Source organism: Nothobranchius furzeri, chromosome 1 (assembly GCF_043380555.1).
Source record: "Nothobranchius furzeri strain GRZ-AD chromosome 1, NfurGRZ-RIMD1, whole genome shotgun sequence".
NCBI classification, from domain to species: domain Eukaryota; kingdom Metazoa; phylum Chordata; class Actinopteri; order Cyprinodontiformes; family Nothobranchiidae; genus Nothobranchius; species Nothobranchius furzeri.
Window position 1 is genome coordinate 31,112,475 of NC_091741.1, and position 25,587 is coordinate 31,138,061.

The 25,587-nt window shown below is 43.2% G+C and overlaps 1 protein-coding gene and 1 long non-coding RNA gene across 3 annotated transcripts in view; one reads left to right on the forward strand and one right to left on the reverse strand.

The window, feature by feature from the left end:
* The window catches only part of hdac3 (histone deacetylase 3), a 32,720-nt gene extending 7,690 nt beyond the window's left edge, over window positions 1-25,030 (forward strand). Inside the window, exons 6-21 of one of the 2 annotated variants that reach the window (XM_070552595.1) lie at window positions 1,165-1,267; window positions 3,305-3,393; window positions 12,042-12,124; window positions 12,220-12,362; window positions 12,511-12,592; window positions 19,150-19,206; window positions 19,297-19,352; window positions 19,425-19,558; window positions 19,632-19,712; window positions 19,797-19,870; window positions 20,075-20,139; window positions 20,298-20,387; window positions 20,469-20,527; window positions 23,921-24,000; window positions 24,107-24,264; window positions 24,349-25,030. In XM_070552595.1, the coding sequence (XP_070408696.1) occupies window positions 1,167-1,267; window positions 3,305-3,393; window positions 12,042-12,124; window positions 12,220-12,362; window positions 12,511-12,592; window positions 19,150-19,206; window positions 19,297-19,352; window positions 19,425-19,558; window positions 19,632-19,712; window positions 19,797-19,870; window positions 20,075-20,139; window positions 20,298-20,387; window positions 20,469-20,527; window positions 23,921-24,000; window positions 24,107-24,264; window positions 24,349-24,418 (1,422 nt within the window). In that variant the 5' untranslated portion in view covers window positions 1,165-1,166 and the 3' untranslated portion in view covers window positions 24,419-25,030. Of the gene's footprint in view, window positions 1-1,164; window positions 1,268-3,304; window positions 3,394-9,176; window positions 9,353-12,041; window positions 12,125-12,219; window positions 12,363-12,510; window positions 12,593-19,149; window positions 19,207-19,296; window positions 19,353-19,424; window positions 19,559-19,631; window positions 19,713-19,796; window positions 19,871-20,074; window positions 20,140-20,297; window positions 20,388-20,468; window positions 20,528-23,920; window positions 24,001-24,106; window positions 24,265-24,348 lie in introns of those variants that run through there. The other variant, XM_015942750.3, reaches the window with a different exon arrangement.
* Window positions 5,336-6,004, reverse strand: LOC139070749 (uncharacterized). Its single transcript, XR_011521223.1, has 2 exons — window positions 5,861-6,004; window positions 5,336-5,746 (listed from the first exon to the last, which is right to left on the reverse strand). It is a non-coding gene; the product is annotated as an uncharacterized lncRNA (long non-coding RNA).
* Window positions 25,031-25,587: the final 557 nt, after the last annotated feature.

Below are 25,587 nucleotides of genomic sequence, written 5' to 3' on the forward strand. Positions count from 1 at the left end.
GTTGATCATTATCAAAAAGCACATTAGATGCTATCTGTGTGTCTACTTCACCAATTCTGGAGACCCTCTTGGTGGGTCCGAAAATCAGAGAGGTCGGTTGACCTCTGGCGCCGAAGGGCTGTAGAATACCGTGGCACCGACTCTTCAGTCCAGAGTTGTCTCGGGTCATGACAGATGGATGGAACCGCGTGTCTGGGACTCTTAACCAGTGTTAATTTTGACAGGAAATTTTAATTTTATTTTAGTCTTAGTCGTTATAAAACGAACCGGTAAAACATCTGTGCGGGCTCGGGACTCGGATCATATCAGTGCAAACCAGACATTGTGAAAATTATAAACAACCAACAGCATGCTTCACTCTACTGGTCTAGTCCTGGTTTAGAGCGCACGTGTAGCGAGCGGCTGCGACCCAAAAAGTACCAGAACCGCTCACGGTGCATGCGCAATCATGCATCAACACTGCTCGCCCGCTATTTCCCTAATAACACACGTTATAGTCGTGAAAATACAGTACTTCCGAATTTTTATCCCAACATGACAGAGTTGGTACAGTTTTATTTGCCTGTATGTTACTTTTCGGGTCGTCACGTGTACAACATTTAAGTGGATTTACCTCGGAGAAAATGGCGAAGTGGCCATTCTGTAGATGCCTCTTCAGATTTGTTGTGTTCTTTCCTCGGAACGACAGTCCACACTCTCGGCATGTAGTTTTGGTAGCAATGTTATCATAAGAAAATTGACTCCACACATCTTCTCTTCTTTTTCGCCCAGCAGTTAACATTTTCCTCTACTCCTTCTTATGTCGTTGTTTTGTTATGTTGTTATGTTACGTTATGTTTTAAAGATGTACATTTAAAAAAAATACTACTGTTTTCACAGCAAAATTATTTTATCTGTACAGTTCTGTTTTGCACAAAGTAGATAGTAAAACTGAATGAAAGCATAAACATATTGTTTTATTCTTTATTTTTATTATAATTACTAAAGCACTATAATTAAAATAGTATGGAAATATTCTAGATCAGCATCATGAAGCAAATGTGTGGCCAAATTATATACAGTTAGTTTTCTGGAAAAGGAATGAAATGTCCCAGTGTGTGTATGCATGAGTTTTATATGCATGAAAAAATATTTGTAAATTAATTATGATTTATCATTGTACAGACATGCCTCGTAAGGAGAGGAGGCGGAAGCAGCGACAGAATGAGCTACTTGAGGCAGCTAAAGGCAGTGGGTCCCTCACCAGCTGGATAAAAAAAGAATACAGGTAAGTTGCATCACAGCAACAAGTGTAGAAACAATAATATACACAACTGCAATGTTTTGATGCCAGAAAATGTTTTTGTTAGCCTCTTGATCATGGATTAGGTGCAAGACCTGTTAAATGTGAATAACTACATACCGTAAATCCTCTAATACAGGCCCGGGCCTGTATTTGACTCAAGCTCATCAAGCTCCAGGCCTTTATTGGAAAGAGGGCCAGAATTAGAGGCAGGCCTCTATTTCTATTTGAGCAAAATGAACTAATGGTTCGCTGGAGTTTTTGACAATTAAAATTGTGCCCACATTTTCAAAGTTAAACACATTTCTTTTAACAACGGTAGTTTCTGCTTCAGCCCTCTCCCCCCTGCCCCTGCTTCAGCCCTCTCCCCCCTCCCCCTGCTTCAGCCCTCTCCCCCCTCCCCCTGCTTCAGCCATCTCCCCCCTCCCCCTGCTTCAGCCATCTCCCCCCTCCCCCTGCTTCAGCCCTCTCCCCCCTCCCCCTGCTTCAGCCCTCTCCCCCCTCCCCCTGCTTCAGCCATCTCCCCCCTCCCCCTGCTTCAGCCATCTCCCCCCTCCCCCTGCGCAGCGGCCGCAAACTCACTGATGCGCCTGCAGCCTCTCAGAGTTCCTGCTGCTCTAAACATTAAAATAATTATTTCATTTTCTGTTCCTCACTTCTGATTACCTTCAGTGGTGTCTGTTTGTTGCAACCAGCAGGTACAAACACTAACTTGTTTTTATTTGACTATTTTTCTGTCCTGCCTGTTTATTATCTTCCTGCATCTCCTCTCAATCCTAAAGAAAAACTGCTACCTGGGTTCATATATATTCACCTTATGAGTTACCTTTGAACTGCAGTTCTAAAAGATCTACCGACCGCAAAAACAGCGGAGTGCTCGCTGCTTGGTGGCAGCGTGATCGGTGCTTCACCGGATGACAAGGTGATGCGCCCCGCTCCACAGCGAAACGCATCAGGCGCAAATAAAAGACAGAAAACATTAAAGGAAATAAACCGACATGAACAATCGCGTGTTAAATTAGTTTTTGAGGTGGCGACACCTGATTTGATAATGTTACTGTTGCCTTGCGCAGGAGGCAGATCTACCGACCGCAAAAACAGCGGAGTGCTCCCTGCTTGGCGGCCGCATCAGTGATCGGTGCGTCACCGGAGGACAAGCTGATGTGCCCCGCTCCACAGCAGCAAAACACATCAGGCGCAAATAAAAGACAGAAAACATTAAAGGAAATGAACCGACATGAACGATCGCGTGTCAGTACCGACGCTCTGGCACAGCGCGTTGCCCCCCCCGAGCGCAGGAGCTTGTCACCTGCTGACAGCAGGCTGCTGTCTTTTCCGTGGACTGCATCTTGCCGGTCATTATCACGTGACAGCGACTAGTCAATGACAGGCATAAAAAGTCACTATAGTGAAGTCGACTAGTTCATACAACCCCTACTACTGCTCCCCAGTGTTCTGCAGCGCACGTTCTCTTTGACCTTGATATCAAATTTTCGCCTCCTCTTCGTCTCCGCACGGTTAAAGTTACCCTCGCGGTCTATCACTGGCAAATCAAAAGTGACACAACCGCCCCCCGTACTTGCTTGTTACCACATTCCACCCGGCCACAATAAGAGACCGGCCATTATTCACCTCCGCCGGCTCAGACACCGGCCAAAATATGATACCCGGCAGTTACTTGAATACAGGCCAATATTAGAGGATTTACGGTAATTCATTCATACAATAGCTAATTTTGCCTTGTTCTCAGATGGACAGCAAGTGGAGAGTGATAGATCACATGAGATTGAAGACACACACAACTCTTTCTGTTTATATTTCTGTCGCATTCTTATCTCTGACATAAACTCCTCTATTATCCACTAATGTTTAGATTTCCATTTATTTACAACAGGTTTTGTCTCAGATATTTCTGTCTTACAGTTCTAAGAGTTTTCACCAATTTTTGCCATTTTTTTTATTATCTTACATTAATTTTGTAATTGACTAACATTTCTCCTCTGTTCGTTTTACTACCTACAGTCTGAGATCAACACAGCCTTGCCCTCCAGCATCACCAGCAGCAGCAAGAGGAGCAACCCTGCAACAGCTACATTGTACCCCATCATCAGGTAAAATAGGACAGCAACAGATCAGGAGGTGGAGCAGGTTGTCCAGTAATCGGAAGGTTGCAGGTTTGATCCTGACTTTAATCAGAGATTGATGCTGTTGTGTCCTTGGGCAAGACACTTAACCTGCTTTGCCTGCTGGTGGTGGTCGGAGGGACTGGTGGCGCCTGTGCTCAGCAGCTTCACCTCTGTCAGTGCGCTCCAGAGCAGCTATGGCTACATCATAGCTCATCACCATCAGTGTGTTAATGTGTGTGTGAATGACTGTGTTGTAATGTGCCTTGGGGGGTTGTAGAACCCTAAGAAGGCATTATACAAATACAGACAATTTACCAAAACTAGTTACTTTTGCTTTACATTGTCCTTATGTGGTATATAATGATTCACTTCCATTTTGAATTTCTAATAAATATGATTTGTTATTCAGCCAGGTATACTGTGGTTATGTCATGGTGTTTGAAAATATTATTCTGTGTGCCCCTTTTTAAATATGAGCACCCGCCCCTTCAAAGGTCTCTGCACAGCCCTGACCCTAACTGACTCCGGTTTTAACTGTGTGCTTATTCATTTTGTGTCTATGATGAAGCCATGGAGACTTAATAAAGAAGTCACCTTGTGAGCAGTGAATCCTTAATTTTTGTCAGTCTTACAAAAATACTTGATTTCAAGAGGAAAGACAGCTGAAAATGTAGTTATGTAAAGCTTTGACACAACATGGAAATTTAATTAGAAATCCAAATTTGAATGTTATCATCAAATAAAATTTTAGAATAAATAAACACACTTTAAGGGAGTAATAGGGAAAAGGAGATTAACACCTTTCAGCATGTGCATTTCCTGCTTTTTCCAGCAGTGATATTGCTAATTCTTTAGAAGGAAATTCACTGTTTAATGAGAGACAGCTGATGAAAATGATATGTAAATAAGTAAGAATGCATGTAGACCTACATAATTAAGCAAAACTGAAACACTAATATAAAGTATATATATTATATTTTTTTCTCCCTTCGAATCTGGGAGGGTGGAACCCCAGCTCCAGCTATGGTCGAGCCCCCAGGGGGCCCAACTTGATATTTGGCATTGTTGCCAGGATCCATGTAGTACTGTCAAGTAGGTCCATGGATGTGAAGTTTGTGGCACCCTGCACGGGAGCACGAGGACGTGCTTGTGGAAGGAGAGGGTAAGATGTGGCAGTGTGAGTGCCCTGTCACAGTGTCCCGATTGATCATGCGCCCTGGCTACTTGGCCTAGGTGATGTCCCTTTGGCTGACTGGTAAGCGCACGTGACTCTCACCCGGGAGTCTCGGGATCGAATCCCACCCGGGCCCTCGTTTCTCCACCTTGCCTTACTAGCACAGTTGTGCAGTTGATTCTCGAACGCGGTTGCATTGTCACATCTACTGCATTGTTGCCGCCGTCACTTTCATTTTCTCCTTTCCCCAACCAATTCCCACCCTTCTGTATGATCTCATTATCACGTCTGCTCGCCCACTCATCCACGAGCTGCTCCTTTTCTTTTAATGCTAGGAATAATGACCATTTTTCTTTTCCACATGGACGATAATCTCTCCAAGCTCACACACCCTCTCTTAACTCTTGGAGTTTTCTATCCAGCTTATTACTCTCAACTCCTTGCTGTACTCATGGAACTACTTTACTGTCTCCAAGAACAGCAGAACGCTCAAGAGCTGATTTAATCTGTGCTCTGAGAGCGTCAATGTCTTGAGCCGCATATTTTGACCATAATAATTCCATAAATTTTCTCTCATTTCCGAAAACTTTAGCTCACTGGCATCTCTCATAGCCAGGTAATCTCGCTGTTCTTTGTTACTGTTTGTAATGTCTTCAGACTCTGCGCTTCAACATATTCACTGTTGGCATCCAGTGTCATGTTGTGTGGTAGATGCCTAACCCACGACATACAGAATCAGTCCACAGAGTCAAAGAAGATCGCAAACAATAATTTATTAGAAAAGGAGAACAGAAGGAGCTGCTAGGAAGTCTAGCAGTATTCGGCAGAGAAGCGAGGTTCGGGTGTGGAGAATCCTGGAGGAACAGGGAGAGTTAGGTCTGGCACTCGGAAATCTGAATGTTGGATCTGATGGAACTTACAGGTTGGAGGTGAGACCTCGTGAGAGAGGGAGGAGTGACCGGTCTGGGGAGGGCAGGAGGCTTACTGGAGGCTGATGAGCTTGGAGTCCAAATGAGGAGGGAGCTGAGCATGAAGGGTAATGGTGATCCAGGAGGGAGGGTGGGCAGCCTGGAGTGGGAAGACCAGAGGAGGACGCTGAGAGACGAGTGGACAGTGAAGAAACCAGGTTGGTAGCAGCAAACGAGGTGAACTGATAGGTGATATCTGCAGGAGGCAAAACAAGCAGTCAAAAACACAGATCTCAAAAAATCAAAAATCCATAACCCAGAAATTCTCAAAATCAAAGCTTAGTTTGGATTTGGCTGTTAGGAGAAATACCCAAGTTGAGTTAATCATCCAGCGAAGTGAAGGCGTCTCTCAGGAGCTTAAATATCCCTGGCCAGCTAATCAGCAGATTACCTGCAGCCTCCCAACTTCCAGGCACGCCCACCTGCAGAGGAGAGATGAGACTCTACACCAATTAGTGTGTGAAAAAAAAACCCAGACCGTGACATCCAGAAGCCCGTTGTATTCATCCTTTAGCTTTGCTAACTTGTTTGTCAACTCAACTTCAGATGGTTAGCACTTACCTCGATTTATGCACGTCATAAAGATGTGTTGCGCATTCGGGCGTCTTCTTCTCACATCCTCCATGTCGGATTCGTTGTCCACCATTTTGTAGCATGCCGACAGGTTCGACACTATAATTACTGTTTCTCCCCGTTGCGTGACCGTCCATGTGCTTTTTTTATCCGCTTGGGCCCGTACACTAATTAACACGGTTCTAAAGGTAGTTTACAACTGTTCAGTTGTCTTCTCAGCTAATTGCTATAGCGAGAGATGTCACCAACTGAAAGGGGTGTCAGGGAGAGTATAGCGGACACAACTCAATCATGTTCACTCCTTTCTTGACGTTCGACAGGACAACACACAACATTTGCGCAGCCTTAGCGGCTAAAGGTCTCGCAACCCTTTTTAGCACAACAGTTGCGTCCTCAATTCACGTCTCAAATTAACTTGTGAGTTAATTGCAAATATTGGTAGTGACTAATGATCAGGTTGTAAATCTGTAATGAAACATACATACACACGTGCACTCGTATTAACAAAAGAAATGACCAACTAACATTACAACTAATTATTGTACTCACCAGTGCTGCATCTCATCCCTGACCATCAGGTGACTAAACGAAACTTAGGCTCTGCGCATACGCACTAAAGTTAGGCAAGCCAATAAAAGCAGTCAATATCTACATCAGGGCCATTTAATTCTGGGCCTCAAGGGCCGGTGTCCAGCACATTTTAGTTTTAACCCTGCTTCAACACACCTGATTTCAATCAGCAGGTGATTAACAGGCTTTTGCAGAGGTCGATGTGCTGCTGCAAATGTGACTCAACCACTTAATCACCAAAACGTGCTGGATACCGGCCCTTGAGGGCCGAACTTGAATAGCCCTGATCTACATCATGGACAAACTTATAACACATTCCCTGTCCGTAATTAATCCAAACTCAAATGAATGATAAGTAATTACTCGTGATAAATTACAGCTTAGTATACAAAAATGCTATGAAAGGCACTACATTCGTAACACACATATAATCATGATCCTTTCACAGGAAAGCTCTACACTGGATGTGTGGTCTGCAGTTGTGAGGCTGGTTGGATATAATGTCAAATTCTCTGAAACGCCTTTGGAGATGGCTTATGGCAGAGAAATTAACTTTTGTTTCACGGGCAACATCTCTGGTAGACATTCCTGCCGTCAGCATGCCAATTGCATGCCCCTCAAAGGTTGCGACGTCTGTGGCATTGTGCTTTTTAATCAAACCTCACATTTCAGGGTGGCCTTTTATTGTTGGTAGACTAAGGCACACCTGTACATTATTTATGCTGTCTAATCAGCCCCTTGATATGCCACACCTGTGAGGTGGGATGGATTATTTTGGTAAAGAAAAAGTGTTCACTAACACATGTAGACAGATTTCAGAAAAATATTTGAGTCATGGGTTTTTGTGTATGTAGAAAAAGATTCAGATGTTTGAGTTCAGCTCATGAAAAATGGGAGAAAAACAAAAGTATTGCTTTTATAGTTTTTGTTCAGTGTAGCTTACTTAGGTGTTGACTTGAAGCCTAGTGGGTGATTCCGATCACCACCATCTTGGCTGTATCACATGGCTTCACTCTCCCGGACAATACAAATATGGACAAAGAGGTGTAACTGAGAGCAGAATTTTGAGGATCTCAGTTTTCTATTGCTCCCAGCTACAAGCTAAATTAAGGTAACAGAGGTTTGTGAGCAGTTTTATCCAGAAAAAATGCAGTTAAGCAACTCTTACGTGAAGCACACGTCAACCCACTGGGTTGTAGAGTTTCTGTGGTTTCCCTCAGAGAGTTCCACAGGACAAAGCACAGCCTCAGACTGCAGCAATTTGGAGCCAGGTGCCCGGGCCCCGCAAGTCCACGCTCTGCTCCTCCGCAGCAGTTGGAGATCTGCGTGTCCAGACTCTGACCACGGTGGAGCTGGGTGGTGGTGGTGGCCCTACAACCCAGGGCAATGGGTTATAGGGCCATAATCATAAATTGCACCATCATACATTGGTGATCTTCTCAGTCCCTACACCCCCAGCAGGTCCCTGAGGTCCAGTGACCAAAGTCTACTGGTTGTGTAGCGCACCAGGCTAAAGACCAAAGGTGACAGATCATTTACTGCTATGTCCCCCAGACTCTGGAACTCTCTCCCCCGAGACTGAGATCACTGGACTCCGTGGTCTCCTATAAAAAGCAGCTGAAGACTCACCTGTTCAAGCTGGCTTTTGCGTGACCTCCCGCTGATTCTTCCTCACTACCTTCTATTCATGCTGCTGTTTCTACCAATTTTGTCTATCTTGGAAAACCGCAATTAACTTTCCTTATTATTTTTTTTAATTCTTCCTTCGCACTTTTAATGATTCCTTATTTCTGAAATTTTATTATGAAATAATTTAGTAATTATTTTTGCATATTTTGTTCCTGTGAAGCGCCTCGTGATTTTTATAGTTTTATTTTTTTCTTCCTACTGACATTGCTGAAACAAACACGAATGCTGAGACCTGGACAATAATTATAACTATTTTAAGACATGTATATGTTATATTTGTTTTGTTTAAGCCTTGTTTGTTCGTTGTTGGTTATGGCCTGTTATTTTGATGTATCAGTGTTCTCCCAGCAAGAGTTTGTATTTGTTAATTTGTATTTGCAAATAAAGTTTTAGAAAAAGCATCTTGCTGACATCATCGTAAATGCCCCATGAACTGACACTGCCTCTGGGAGCTACCGTTGTGGCCGGCCACCATCTAAATGGGTCTCTATTCACCCCCAGTGCATTGCTGAGGAAGGTGCTTACCCAACTACAAAAACACATTTTATCAAGCTTTTTCACAAAATCAGACACATGGTATTGCATGATATTTAAAAAATAAATATAATTAAACAAAATAAATTAATTAAATTAAAATATAAAATCCCATTAGGTAGGCTAGAAAAGTCAATAGTAATCGCACGTGATCTGTTTTCAATAGTGAACATGTTGTGGGTGGTTGACTGCAGTTAGGTTTGGAGTGTGTGGAACCCATCCAATATGGCAGCGACGCTGTTACTCCTTACGTATTACCGACATCGCCGTCCCCTAGTGATGACGTATACCGCCTAGCCGCTAATGAAAGAAAATGCAGCAAGCTAAGCTTCTGAAATAAGAGTTGGATTTCACATAAATCCATATCATCCTACTTTCATAATGACCAACCGGACATCTTATTTTTATGACCCGGACGTGGGAAACTTTCATTATGGTGAGATTGATCCTCATAGTAAATCAATCCGTAGAGGCGTTAGCTAGTTAGCCAGTTACATGCTAATAGTTCACACAAAAAAAAATGCTTTTTTAAAAATATTTTATACTTTCCTGTGATGCAATTTATGGGTGCTTTTGCAAATATAATGGTGCTTTTAAAAATAATATTCTCTGCAGCTTTCATACTTTAAAATTGACGTTAATTTTCCTGTATTCCTGTCAGATTAATATGTTTAGGCTCAACCGGAAGGTGCTATTGTTTCTTACACCAGAACAAATATTCCTGAACTATTTTAATTACGTAGTTCAAAAATAAAACTAAGTAACAGGTCAGCACTTGGATAATGCCTTTTCGTGAGTCTTCTTTACCGTTAGTTGGGATCAGTAGTGCAGTTTTGATTCAGGTTAGATTATTAACTAAATTATAAAGTTAAAGCGCCATTAGTCATCATCTTCACTTTAGATCTATTCAAGGGTCAACGGTTCAGAAAGTAAGGGTCTAAAGTCAAGCTTATACCAGGTAGGAAGAGCACCGCATGGAAGTGAATGATGCTTTTGCATGTTAGGTTTATTCCAAGAGAAAATGTATTTATTTTTTGTTATTACTGATCATTGTTTATATTTGTATCTAAAGTTCTAGTTCAGAAGTGCAGTTTAATTGTTCAGCCGTGGTTATACTTGGTTTAAAGTTTTATGGAGAAATAAATGCCAGAAGTAATGTTTGCATTAGTGATCTTAGTGATCTTCTGCAGGGTCAGCATCTTGTAGGTTTTAGATTCCATCCATCCATTTTCTGAACCCGCTTTGTCCACGCAGGGTCGCGTGGGGGGGGGGGGGGGGGGGGGGGGGGTCAACGGGCAATCAGCCGGGGTACACCCTGGACAGAGAGCCAGTCCATCGCAGGGCAACACAGAGACATACAGGACAAACAATCATGCACACACACACACACACACACACACACACACACCTAGGGGCAATTTAGACAGACCAATCAACTTAACAGTCATGTTTTTGGACTGTGGGAGGAAGCCGGAGAACCCGGAGAGAACCCACGCATGCACAGGGAGAACACGCAAACTCCATGCAGAAAGATCCCAGGCCGGGAAGCGAACCCTTCTCGCTACAAGGCAACAGCTCTAACCACTGTGCAGCCGGTTTTAGATTCCATTATACCTTATAAATTGACACAGTTATTGTGCACAGTAGTTCACAGAGAAGACATGTATGTTTATAATCACAACTATTGTTTCTGCATGAGTACTGTGAACTAATTTTGAGACTATCACCCATCCCTATTGGGAACTGGTCTGGAGTTATATATAACAGGTGAGCGCAGTGGAGGACGAAATTTTGTCCTATTTTCATAAACGTGTGTGTGTGTGTAAGAATGTGAGTGAATAACTGTTTAGTTGTAAAGTTTCTTGAGGGGTTGTAGAACTCTAGAAAATGCTTTATAAATGCCGGCCATTTTTACCATTAGGGCTGGGCAATAAATAAAAAATGTATCGTTATAGAAATGTCGGACTCTTATTGTGATCATTTTTCCCATGTCAGGAAATTTGATAATAAAAAAATTTAAGGATGTGTGTAGGTTCAGGTTGGCAACATTATATATACATATATATATATATATATGAAAGGGCTGGGCGATATGGCCTGAAATTAATATCACGATATATTGAGGATTGATAACAATAAATGGATGATAGCTACAGGTAGGCGCAGAAACAAAAGTTGTCCACTAGATGGGGCTGTCACATGTTACGTTGTGTCACATTTCTGCGTGACTCAAGGTGGTACAGCTTCCTAACCCTCTGGAGGCAGGCGTTGCAGATTTGCAACGTTAAAACCTACCAACCTGGTTACTCCACATACATATTTTATGAGCATTTTTTAAATCAGAAGTACCCATGAAGGACTTAGTAGTTCGTCCTTTTATCAAAACTTACTTTGAGCCTGAGAGGGTGAAAGGGACACTAACGTTGCCAACCTACACACATCTTTTAATTTTTGATTTTCAAATGTATTGACATGGGAAAAATGATCACAATAAGAGAAATTTCGATAAATTTTTTATTTATTGCCCAGTCCTAATATACACACACATATGTGTATATATATATATATATATATGTATATGTGTGTGTATATAAATATATATATATATATATACACACACATATATATGTATATGTGTGTGTATATAAATATATATATATATATACACACACATATGTGTATATATATATATGTATATGTGTGTGTATATAAATATATATATATATATATATATACACACATATACATATATATGTATATGTGTGTGTATATAAATATATATATATATATACACACACATATACATATATATATATATGTGTGTGTGTGTGTGTGTGTGTGTGTGCGTGTATATACTTATATACATACAAAACAGCATTTATAAGTTCTGACAAATTGAAAAACAAATACAACACATCTGGCAGAAGAGAATAATTCATCTTACGTAGAACCTCGAACTGTTCACCAGATCCTCATCAGAAACAATCTCAGCTCATAACACAGTTACAGTTTCATCCTAAGGTTTTGCCTGTTTTACTACACGTTGTTCTGTTCTGAAATTATGCAAAATTGTTTAGATCGGCTTAAAAAAAACAAAAAACAAAGTTGAACCATGTCTCCTTTAGGTGCCGGTCACCCCATGAAACCTCACCGTCTGTCGCTCACTCACAGCTTGGTGTTGCACTATGGACTCTACAAGAAAATGATGGTGAGCAGCAAATGGTGATTCAGAGTCTAATGGTGCTCTTCACCACGTAGAAGTGATAAAATGATACCTTACTGAAGATTTTGGTACCTGATTAGGTTTTCAAGCCCTACAAAGCTTCTCAGCACGACATGTGTCGGTTCCATTCTGAAGAATACATCGACTTCCTGCAAAAGGTCAGCCCCAACAACATGCAGGGCTTCACGAAGAGTCTCAACGCATTCAACGTGGGAGATGACTGGCAAGTGCTGCTGACTTTTATCGTGCAGATACACTCAAATGATTGTTTGAATCATGCTCAAGTGTTTTCAGCTGTCTTCTCAGTTTAGTTATGCTTTAAAATCTCACACCCTTGATAAGTCTGAATTTTTTTATTTTTTGCATTTCAGTCCCGTGTTTCCGGGTTTGTTTGAGTTCTGTTCAAGATACACGGGAGCATCTTTACAGGGAGCAACACAGCTTAACCATAAGGTAATGTATACGAACACACAGATATCCTGAATGAGCAATTTATCGACTAGTTCCAAAGTGCTTATTTATTTGTTGCCTTAGTTAATTTGTAGGTCCACCTTTTGCCTTTCCCTGTGAGAAAGTCTGACCAGATGCAGGTGTGTGTCAGATAATCATATCGTCAGAATTGATGTCTTGAGTCTCATATTTTTAGTTAACACTGACTGATCAAATGCTACAGTCTCTTTCTTTCAATTCTAATTCATTTCAGTTAAGCAGCTCAGTGGCCTAGTGGTATGAGTGTCTGCCCTGCGACTGGGAGATCGGGGTTCATGCCTCCCTGCTTGACACTCAGCATTAAGGGCCTGGATTGGTGAATTAAACCACCAAATGGTTCCCGAGCGCAGCTGTGTCTGCAGGTCTCAGCTCTCCAGGGGATGGGTCAAATGCGGAGAACAAATGTCACACACACCAGTGTGTGTGACAGCTAGTGGGACTTTAACTTTTAAACTTTAACTTAAGTGTTTTACGTATATGTCTGTGTTTCATACATCAGGACTGAAGCTGGAATTACCATTAGTTTCAAATCAAACCTCAAGTGAACAAACCACATAAAAGGTTCAGCTATATCATAGTTAAATAAGCAAAATGGAAAAGATGCATGAAAAAAATCAAGGCACGTTTATAAAGCACTATATACCAAGAAAAGCAGCTGACCAAAGCGATGTACAAAAATAAAAGAAGATCATAAAACATAAAATCAAGGAATTAAACCCGGACCCTAAAAGTGGACGTTTCCTGCAAATATCAGCACGAGCGAAGTAGGTCTGCCACAAACGACTCTTTTAATAGTCGACTAATCGTGTCATTCATAAAAGTTTAGCTTATTTCACCAGGATGCTCTAATAAACCATCATTAGCTTCTAGTGTGAAGTGTTATCAACTATGTGCCATCTAATAATAAAGACAAGATGATGGCTTATCAAACATCTTGTAATGTGTTAATACACATGCTACAGTCAGATGGAGGTAGGTACCTAAAGCCAAAAGTAAATCGTTCACAAAAATGATAGAAAAAAAATGTAGAGGCATGGTGGCAAGGAAATGACATTAGAATGCAGGGCGATATCTGGGTCAAAGGTCACACCAAGATTCCTGACAGAAGGTTTGGTGTGAGAAGCAAGCTGACCAAGAGAGTCTCTGACTTTGGGAACCAGCTTGTCTGGGGCACAGATGAGGATCTCAGTCTTATCTTCATTCAGCTGAAGAAAGCTCCCACCATCCAGGTTTTGATAGAGTCTAAGCAGGTGTGGAACAGCTGCAGCTTAGACATCTCATGGGGCTTAAAGGAGATGTACAGTTGGATGTCATCTGCATAAAGATGGTAGGAGATTCCTTTGAAGGAGCTCAGGATGTGCTGAAGAGGAAGCAGATAGAGGAGGATTGCTCAAGCCACACACTTGATTTAGTTTTGTCACACGGACAGGACGTTGGGAGTTTGCCCAACCAATCCACATGTGCTTTGTGGATTTGGAGAAGGCTTATGACCGTGTCCCCAGGGGCACCCTGTGGGGGACGCTCCAGGAGTATGGGGTGGGTGGCTTTCTGTTAAGGGCCATTCAGTCCCTTTACCAGAGGAGCGTGAGTTTGGTCCGCATAGCCGGTAGTAAGTCGGACCTGTTCCCAGTGAGGGTTGGACTCCGCCAGGGCTGCCCTTTGTCACCGGTTCTGTTCATCACTTTTATGGACAGAATTTCTAGACGCAGCCGTGGTGTGGAGTGTGTCGAGTTTGGTGGCAGGAGAATCTCGTCTCTGCTTTTTGCGGATGATGTGGTCCTCCTAGCTTCATCCAGCTCTGACCTTCAGCTCTTGCTGGGTAGGTTCGCGGCCGAGTGTGAAGCGGCTGGGATGAGGATCAGCACCTCCAAATCTGAGACCATGGTTCTCGACCGGAAAAGGGTGGCTTGCCACCTCCGGGTCGGGGGAGAGGTCCTACCTCAAGTGGAGGAGTTTAAGTATCTCGGGGTCTTGTTCACGAGTGAGGGTAGGAGGGATCGGGAGATCGACAGGCGGATTGGTTCGGCGTCTGCAGTGATGCGGACGCTGAGCCGATCTGTCGTGGTGAAGAGGGAGCTGAGCCAGAAAGCCAGGCTCTCGATCTACCGGTCGATCTACGTCCCAATCCTCACCTATGGTCATGAGCTTTGGGTAATGACCGAAAGAACAAGATCGCGGATACAAGCGGCCGAAATGAGTTTCCTCCGTAGGGTGGCCGGGCTCAGCCTTAGAGATAGGGTGAGGAGCTCGGACATTCGGGAGGGACTCGGAGTAGAACCGCTGCTCCTCCGGATCGAGAGGAGTCAGTTGAGGTGGTTTGGGCATCTGGTCAGGATGCCTCCTGGACGCCTCCCCGGGGAGGTGTTTCGGGCATGTCCTGCCGGCAGAAGGCCCCCGGGTCGACCCAGGACACGTTGGAGAGGTTACATCTCCAATCTGGTCCGGGAACGCCTTGGGGTCCTGCCGGAGGAGCTGGTGGACAAGGCCGGGGAGAGGACGGCCTGGAGCTCCCTAATTGGGATGCTGCCCCCGCGACCCGGACCCGGATAAGCGGAGGAAGACGACGACGACGACACGGACAGGACGTAAGTGATAATAACAGATCTCAGATCATTTTTCTGTCCTTTTCACTGTTGAACTGTTTTGTCCTGTGGAGAAGCTGTGCACTCCAGCATGAAGAAGAATGTTAAATGATGCAGCTGAGTCGGACTTTTCCGCCGCTTTTGCAACCTCTGGACGGATAGGCGCTGGATCTGATTGTGTTGATGACCTGGCAGACTGCTTTAACAGAACCTGTAATGATATTTTAAACTCTGTGGCTCCTCTCAAAGTTATGCGCTGTAGATCAAAACCTGCGCCATGGCTTAATGGCACCACCAGCACCTCAGACGTGAATGCAGACGTGCTGAGAGAAAGTGGAAAAAGGACAGATTGCATGTGTCTCTGCAGATGCTCCAGGACTGCTTGTTGGCTTCTAATAATTCCGTAAAATTAGCTAAATCCCAGATCATGTCTCAGTTTGTGGTAACAAACAGCCACAGACCTCATGTCATTTGGAATGTTTTAAACAGTTTAATTAATCCTGTTAATGTTGGTGGTGGTGTACCTTCTCAGCGTTTGTGTGACAACTTCCTGATTTTATTTTTCTGGTAAAATTCTGTAGACCAGGTCCTCTATCTCCTCACTTGTTTATTTCAGACTTCAGTTTTTATCCTCCATGTTCTACGTCCTGGTTGCTGTTCTGTCCTGTGCATTGGGAAGAACTGTCAGCAATTGCCAGCCACTTAAGACCTTCTAACTGCCCCCTGGATTGTCTTCCGCCTCTTTTCCTCAAACAAGCCTTCAGTAGTGTTGCTTCCACGACCCAAAAGCCAATCAACTGTTCACTTTCTTCCAGCTGTGTTCCACAGTGTTTTAAACAGGCTGTTGTCCATCCACTCATAAATAAACACAATCTATATCCCACCTGTCTGTCAAATTTAGGCCAATTTCTAAACTTAGTTTTCTTTCCAAAGTCCTTGAGAAAGTTGTTCGTTCTCAGCTACGGGATTATTTGGCTCTAAATGACATTTCAGAGAAATTCCAATCTGGTTTTAAAATGTGTCATAGCACTGAGAGTTCTCTTTTACGTGTTTTTAATAATCAGCTTTTAATTAGTGATTCTGGAAATTCAGCCGCTTTATTATTACTAGATTTGTCAGCTGCCTTTGACACCATTGACCACAGCGTTTAGCTGTCTGGCCTGGAGTTGGGTGTTGATCTCAAATATATTGTCCTTCAGTGGTTTTGTTCTTACCTACAGGTCAGGTCATTTTCAGTGAAATTGGGCCCCTTCACCTCTGTTTCAGCACCCCAGACCAGTGGAGTTCCCCAAGGCTCCATCCTCTGACCCACACTCTTCACACTTTACTTGTTGCCACTAGGCTCTTTTTTTGAAAAATACAATATCACATTCCACAGTTTTGCTGATGACTTTCAAATTTACTTGCCTCTTTTCCCAGACAAAATTGTTTCCTTATTAGACTGCTTGTGTGAGGTTAAGCAATGCATGTCCATCAACTTCTTAAAGCGAAATAACTCAAAGACGGAGATTTTACTTTTGGGTAATAAGAATCTTCTGGATGATGTGATCAGTCCTGTCGGACCTTGCTCGTCCTTGTTAAAGTCTTGTGTGAAAAATCTTGGAGTTTTTCATGATGGGTCTTTCGGGCTGAAGAGGCAGGTGAGCTCAGTAGTCCAAACAGGTTTCTATCATCTAAGATTGTTAGCAAAGGTTAAACAATATCTCCCTCCTGAAGTTTTTGAGCATGTCATCCATCTGTTTGTTTCCTGTCGTTTGGACTACTGCAACTCTCCTTACTTGGGCCTAGGTTAGTCATCTTTAAGTAGACTCCAGCTGGTTCAAAATGCAGCGGCACCAGAAAGCGTGACCATAAAATCATAAATCATTATCGTTTGTAATTGGAGCAAAAATACGTGACATACAAACATGTTCTGAAGGTAATAAAATCGCCACCGCTACTGGTGGTACCGCGTCTATGTTGGCAGCTAACAAGAGGTCAACTTACCAAGGCGACCCTTTGTTCTCCGCCATGACGTGCTTCCTTTTAAGGTGCTCGTGCATTGCTGATGTGCTCCCGTTAAAGGAGAGTTTCCCTTTGCAGAGTTTGCACTCTACGTGCCATTCTTTTATCTTTAAATAATGCTCCTAAACTTTTGAGCTACGTTGCCGACTCGCCATGTTTTCTTTTTCTGGACAACAAGGCTGATCTGGATGGCCACTACTGCGCATGCGCCTCGAAGCTGAAGCGGCAGCTGAGCAGAGAGGCAGGAAGCCGAACATGCCACAGCAGGCCAGATAAAAAAAAAATGTTCATCAAGTAAACGCAACTATTGTGTTTGCCGTCGTGACGAGTCGACTAATCATGGCAGCCCTAGAGCAAAGGTCAATTAATACAGGCTACATCAAGTAACAGCATCTGATCATTCACAAGTGAAAAATGTCCGACAGCTGGTGTGGGCATCCTAGCAGGTTCACTGTAAGACCAGTGGTCGATGCTCAGACTCCACAGATCTCAGAAGGCTAAAGTTCCTGACAGGACAGTTGGTATAAGCATGAACAGTTCTAATAGAGTTGCTGGAGAAAACATGTTCTCTGTAAAAACATAAGGCGCAGGACTTGAGTTTGTAAAGTTTCTGTTGAATGAACCAAAATACTTCAACAACAATGTCCTTTGAACAGGTGGGACTAAAGAAGACATGGCTACCCATAATGCACAGCTACACGTTTGGAGAAAACCAAACAGCTGATAGCAGCTGTCAGCACGGTGGTGGAGGGCTGATGAGTTCATGCTCCACCATGAACTCGTCTGTAGTCCATCAGTCTGACAGCTGAAGTTTGGACCAGACTGAGTTATAAAACAGAACCATGATGCAAACACAGCAGCAGATCTGCAAAAGAACCACTGGGAAATAACAGAATCACAGATCTGCAATGGTCCAGTTAAAATCCAGACCAGAACCTGTCTGGAATCTTGTTGTGGTGGGACCTTCAGAGAGCTGAGCCGAAACCAATGTCCAAACTAAGACTAATGTAGTGGACCAGAACTCCTCCAGAACCAGGTGAGAGACTGGTAAAACTGAGGGGAAACATCTAACGAGTTCTTGCTGCTAAAGGAGGTTCTACAAGCCGTTGAACCATGAGGGAGGTTTAGTTTATCACTAATAATTTTATTTTAAATTAAGTTAAAGTTGGTTAAAGTCCCATAATCACTGGTGTGTGGTGAAAATTGTCCTCCGGATTTGACCCATCCCCGATGGAAGCAATGAGCTGCAGCAGTGGCTATCTCAGGAACTGTCTGATGGTTTAACCCCCCCAATCCAACACCTTAAAGCCGAGTGTCAAGCAGGCGGGTATTGGGCCCCGTTTTTAAAGTCTTTGGTATGACCCAACTGGGTTTTGAAGCCCACTCTCACGATCCCAGGGTGGACACTCTACCACGAGGCCACTGAGCTGATGTTGTGTTAGATCTGAATCGGACCATGTCTGATTTATTATATCCTAAAATGTAATAACCTGGAAATAAAAGATGGTGAATTGTTGTTTTTACTCAGAATGTGTTTGACATTCCTCTCATTTGAAAAGGATTCATTAGTCATTCAAGCACCAGATTTTACTAAACCACCATAATCCATAGATTTTTATCCGTCCATGTAAACTCTTTGAACATCTTAGGTGTGTTCTTGCTGTGTCGTATTTCTAACTCCATGCTGTAGTTGTTTCTTAAAACACAGAACAGTTTTGTTACCTGTTTTCCCGCTACGTGACAAAACTGTTCTGTGTTTTAAGAAACAACTACAGCATGGATGTAAACTCTTGTCTTAGTTTTATTAAAGCAGGGTTGTTAGGTTTGTTGCTGCTGCTTTAATCCTTAGTTCTGATGATGCTACTCCCAGACGGGAGGCTGTCAGATTTCCTGGAATCCGCCTGATCTTTGATGCTGATTCGGTTTGTTTTTCAGATTTGTGACATTGCCATAAACTGGGCTGGAGGGCTGCATCATGCCAAAAAGTTTGAGGTCCAGTCAAAATCCTGTATATTATTATATTCTTGTCCTTTTCTGGTGAGTTTCTAAACACAGAGCTGCTCCTCCTGTTTGTGTCTGCAGGCCTCTGGGTTTTGTTACGTCAACGACATCGTTATCAGTATCCTGGAGCTTCTGAAGTATGAGCTCTGTGTGACTTTTCCTGTGTATCCGTTTCTGTTTGTCAGACTTTAACACTACTTTTGTTGTAGGTATCATCCCAGAGTTCTGTACATCGACATCGACATTCACCATGGCGACGGCGTCCAGGAGGCCTTTTACTTGACAGACCGAGTCATGACTGTGTCTTTCCACAAATACGGAAACTACTTTTTCCCTGGAACAGGTAACTGCAGCTCGTGTTTTGATTGTCATGTGTGTGGACGGAGTTAAAGACGTGACGTGTGTGTTTGATGTAGGCGACATGTATGAAGTGGGAGCAGAGAGCGGCCGCTACTACTGCCTTAATGTTCCGCTTCGAGACGGCATCGATGACCAGAGTGAGTACACGTTTAAACGTATTCTGTTCTGTGTGGTGCTGCTGAGTCACTGTGTGTGTGTGCGTGTGTGTGTGTGTGTTTCAGGCTACAGGCAGTTGTTCCAGCCGGTTATCAAACAGGTGGTGGACTACTACCAGCCCACTTGCATCGTCCTGCAGGTCAGATGAACGTTCTCAGTATTTGGAAGCAGTTGTGTTTCTTGTATGTGATCCATCCTTTATTTTGTGTGTGTGTGCGTGTGCGTGTGTGTGTGTGTGTGTGTGTGTGTGTGTGTGTGTGTGTGTGTGTGTGTGTGTGTGTGTGTGTGTGTGTGTGTGTGTGTGTGTGTGTGTGTGTGTGTGTGTGTGTGTGTGTGTGTGCAGTGTGGAGCAGATTCTCTGGGCTGTGACAGACTGGGCTGCTTCAACTTAAGCATACGGGGACACGGGTGAGACCGCTTACTGTAAACATTAAAGGATTTGTTTTAAAACAGCCACCAGATGAGATCTGATTGGTGTGGACATGCTGCCTGCTGAATCACTTGTAGCATACTGTGTGTGTGTGTGTGTGTGTGTGTGTGCGTGTGTGTGTGTGTGTGTATTTCAGTGACTGTGTGGAGTTTGTAAAAGGTTTCAAGATTCCTCTGCTGGTCTTGGGAGGAGGAGGATACACTGTGAGGAATGTAGCTCGCTGCTGGTGAGTGACACAGCCAGAACAAAGGAATGTGTGAAAATGGGGGTCCAGCATTGCTGATGGGAGATTGCTTTTGTCCTGCAGGACCTTTGAGACGTCTCTGCTATTGGACGAATCCATCAGTGATGAGCTGCCCTATAGTGGTAAGCTAGACTAACTATCTGAACTGGACATTTTGTCTTCTCGTTTGAGGAGTATTTGTATTGTCCTCTTCCACTTCTCAGGGTTCGGGTTTTGGGGGCAGCATCCTCACTCATTTCTACTAGCACTTCTGCTGGAATCCCTAGGTTGGCCCAAGGGTCACCTCCTGACTGATTATGACCAAAACATCTCAGCCGGTTCCTCTATCTAAATAGTTTTCTCATTTCAAAATGGTGATGTGGGCTACTAAACCTTCAGTCTGTAATGAGAGCTTCATTAACGCAAACCATTTTACAAACAACCCCTTTTCCCTTCCTTCTGAGCATTGTTAGCATATTTGTTGTCCTGGTCCACATGTGAGACATTTGAGGTTCCTGAAGGTGTGGATTAACGCTGAATGAGTAGCGTTTTCTGATCAATCTCGCAATTTCAGACACAGTTCAGTTCATTAAGCCAGTCACTAAAAAGTTTCTTATATAAGGAACCCAACAGATTGCATCGAGTCACTGACTAGTGTCAGAGTCTTTACAGCAATCCTCATACTAAGCAAGCGTGCAGTGACAGTGCTGAGACCGCGCCCATAACCCCTTTATACCACCATTGCACCACATTACCGCTGCGGTCTGACCACTCATAAATAACCTAAGGCTCCTTGACTCTGCCACGCCGTTGTGGCAAATTGACGACCTTGTTTTGTAAAAGCAGCTTAATAGTGCTGTAGACATGTGTAAACATTATTTTGGCAGTTTAGTGCAACTTACTTAAAATGTAATATTTCAGCCCAAAACTGTAATAATATCTCTATCTTCAGCTTTAAACAGCTCCACATTGATGGAGAATGGCTAAGAGGTGCAGGGTGACGCCTGTGCCGTACTTCGAGGCTGCACTGCACTGGACTCCTGCTGGGTCTCGGCCGTGGTTGGAGGGGGTGCTGTATAGTGCTGCCACAATTAGTCGATTTGTCACGATGCTGTTGAGAGAAAAAATGGTCTACAATAATTTAACAGTCGACGTCATTTATTCTATGAAGCATTGGTTAGTATTTCCATCTTGCCTGCTGCAGCACCATCTGCTGCTTTCTTCCTTTCTGCTGGAGGAACGTGCACAGTGGTCGCCTTCCAAGTCAGCCGTCGCGTCACTGTAAAAACACGACGCTGGTGAGCTGGTGACATAGCTCAAACGTTTGAGAGCGTTTTAGAAAGATAAAACAGAAGCACGCACAGTGCAAAACCTCCTTTCACAGGAGCACAACAATGATGCACAAACACCTTTAAAGGAAGCACGATGTGGCGGAGGGCAAAGAGGGACAGTTGCCTCTGTAAGCTAATTACCTCCCGTTAGCTGCCAACATCAATAGTGAGTTGCTTGTATGACGGTAGAAACAACAGCAGTGGTGGCGATTTCATTACCTTTAGCACAGGCATGCCACATATTTGCCCTAACATTAGTAAGTAAGTAAGTAAAACTTTATTTTTATAGCACAGATAAAATCACAAAGTGCTTCACAACATACATAAAAAGGCAGAACAGGACAGGAGCACAAGGTCAACTTACATAAAAGCTTGTCTAAATAAACATGTCTTCAGCTGCTGTTTAAAAGAATCAACGGAGTCGGCCACACGAAGAGACGGGAGCTACAGCTTGAAAGGACAGGTCCCTCTAGTTTTAAATCTGGTCTTAGGGACCTTCAGTAGGTTCTGACCCGAGGACCGTAGAGTGCGGCCAGAAGAGTGAGGGATTAAAAGGTCTGATCAATAATGTGGAGCTTGTCCATTAAGAGCTCTAAAAGTCAAAACTAAAATTTTAAAATCAATTCTAAACTTGACCGGTAGCCAATGGAAAGAAGATAAAGCCGGTGTTATGTGAGCCCTGCTATTGGTTCCTGTTAAAAGCCTCGCTGCAGCGTTCTGGACCAACTGGAGATGACTGACATCTGATTTGTTAAAACAAGTAAAGACTGAATTACAATCATCTAAATGAGAGGAAATGAAAGCATGGATAGTCATCCATTACAAATGCTGATGTATTGTATCCCGCTACGTTAGTGTTAACAAAGTCACTCCCCTTCAATAACTGATCGCACTTCAAACTAGAAGCTAATGATGGGTTTATAAGAGCAGCTGCATCCTGGTGCAATAACGCTCTACTTTATGCATGACACGATTAGTCGACTAATCACCAAAAAAACCTGATTAGTCCACTGTTAAAATGATCGTTTGTAGCAGCCCTTGTGCTGTCAATCACCACCTCAGAGCCGCTCTCTCGGTCTGCCAGGTGATGCCTCTTTTAGGCACATTTTTCTTTTTCATCACGACCCCCTCCTTATTCAGTTCTTTATACCAATTCCGCCTTTCCCAGGATCCACTGATTACCCCTTTCCAATTAATTTTCTCTTTCCCTTTCCTTACATTTATTTCTCATTTTTATGTTTAAATCTTTATTATTTATTAATATTAATTTTATTTAGGGATGCACGTTTTCCAGAATTTCTTCAACCGGTTATTGTACCAGAACTTCTCACACAGCACATGTGTCATCACGGCTCCCCAGCTCTTTTCATATCAACTCACATCATTTATTTTTATTTTTACACTTTTCTCTGCACACAAGGATTGTCAACGAAGTGTGTTTGCCAGGTTTACATGAAATAAAATGGATTCCAAAACATTTTTTACGTCCTTTCTTTTGCCTTTCTTCTCCAACCCCCATAAACCTCTGCATGTCCTCCTACAGCAAGCCCAAAGGACAACAGACATCAATAACAATGTTTGTGTTTGTTCATTTTTTTTCCAAATAAGGGTTGAGGGAAGAAAAAAAAGACATCAACAACAACAACAACAACACAGGTCTGACATGTTGCTACCACATGTACAGAGTGAGCAGTCAGGTCGCATCTGGACATTGGCTCGTACAGTGTGAGAACATGACTCATGATCTTTGCTCTGCAAAGAAGTCGTTAGAGGTGCCTGAAAAAACGGATTCATGTCCAATTTGAGATTCTTTTTTATGAAGATTCTGAATTGAATCGTCACCCTGAGAGTCAGAATCAAATAGAATCTTGAGTGGTTGTAAGATCCACATCCCTAGAAGTTCAGATGGAGCTAGGAGTGACAAATTTCACTGTGTACAGTAGTTACAGTCAAAAGCAGCGCTGCATTAGAGGCTGATTGGTCACCATGTTTCACTCTCTCACTTTGTGTGCATGAGCGAAATGTTTTGAGAATCTTTTTACATTTTTTCAGTTGCAACAACAAATCCCTGTTATCCGAGATCAGCTGCATTTATATTTTTATCTTGAGTTCAGGACTAACTTTAGTTACACTGGATGTGTGGAACTGTGAGTTGTGTGGATGCGAGTTTTTTTTCCCCAACATGTCTTTTTCTCCCTTCCGCAGAGTATTTTGAGTACTTTGCTCCAGACTTCACTCTACATCCTGATGTCAGCACTCGGATAGAGAACCAGAACTCCAGACAGGTAAATGCATCAACACTAAGAGCTCTCTATTGGACTTACTGGAGTCGGGGTCTTCCAGGTTAGACGTGGTTTTTAACCATTTCCCACTGTGTACATGTCGATGCAGTATCTGGAGCAGATCCGCCAGACTGTTTTTGAAAACTTGAAGATGTTGAACCACGCACCCAGCGTCCAGATCCACGATGTCCCATCTGACATGCTGAGCTATGAGCGTAACGATGAGCCTGACCCTGATGAGCGGGGAGCCGAGGAAAACTACACAAGGTCAGCTGTGTAGCTGCTTCAATTACAAGTCTTCACCGTCAGATCATGATTTCATTAACTTACTTATTGTTGTGTGTCCTTTAGGCCAGAAGCAGCAAACGAGTTCTATGATGGAGACCACGACAACGACAAAGAGAGTGATGTCGAAATTTGAGCTGAGTCTTCAAAAGCTGAAGAAGTTAAGAGAATCACTCGGTCCTCAGAGACATCTCTGCTGGACTACATGTTGCTTTTGTTTTTACAGCAGCATAAAATCCTTTTTTTATGACAGATGCAGAAACATTTGATACGTGTATTTTCTTCCTTGTATGTGCAAATAATTGTCACTTAAACTTTCTTTCATGTTACATTCAAAATGAAATATTTTTAGCCTTTGAAGAAGAGAACAGTGACTCATTTGATGTGTAATAAATTGAACTGAAGCATTTTTCTGTATGATTTCACCTTTTGAAACTCACTGAAGGAAGTAAAACCTGCTCACTTTTTCAGTCATTTCAGTAAATCTTTTTGTCCTTTTGTTTAAATCTTACATCATTTATGAACTTTGATTAGATTTAGCTCCTTTTAGATCAATTTGTGTCACCCACCTGCCCTCAACTGACAGCTGTAAACCAAGATCCTCTGATGCTGAGAAATAATGGGAGTTTTGGTCAATTAGGTCAGTGGTTGTCATGTGAACACTGTGTATGCCTTTAAGACTTGCCTGAAGTGGGAGGAGTTTTGGTGAGAGTTCTGCGGGCTGAGAAATAAACACAACACCTCTCCAGCTGAGGGACATTGAGTCATTTATTACTTTGGTCGTACTTAGAACGTGGTGTCAGAAGTTAAGCGGTGAATATGGCCAAGTTTAACCCTCCCGACAACTTTGACTTCACCCGCCCGAAGAGTGGAGGCAGCGGTTCCAGCGTTACTGGCTAGCAACTAAGCTAAACCTCGAGGATGGAGCTGTGCAGGTTAGCACACTACGCGCTTGGCAAGGAAGCGAAACAAGTGTTAACACTGCGGTTCGTTGAGGAGGAGGACTGCGACACGGTATTGGAAAAGCTAAATAATTACTTCATTCCAAAAGTTAACGTCATCCACGAACGAGCACGGTTTTACCTCCGCTCGCAAAAGAAGGGTGAGTCCGCGGAGGAATACATACGTACACTCTGAACTGGCCGAGACCTGTCAGTTTGGTCTGGCGAAGATTGAAAAATTTGCTACAAGTTAGTGGTTGGGATCCTGGATAAAGACATGTCAGAGAAACTACAGTTAAAAGCCGACCTCACACTGGAGAAAGCCGTGGAGATGGTGAGACAGTCACAGCAGATAAAGGGGCAA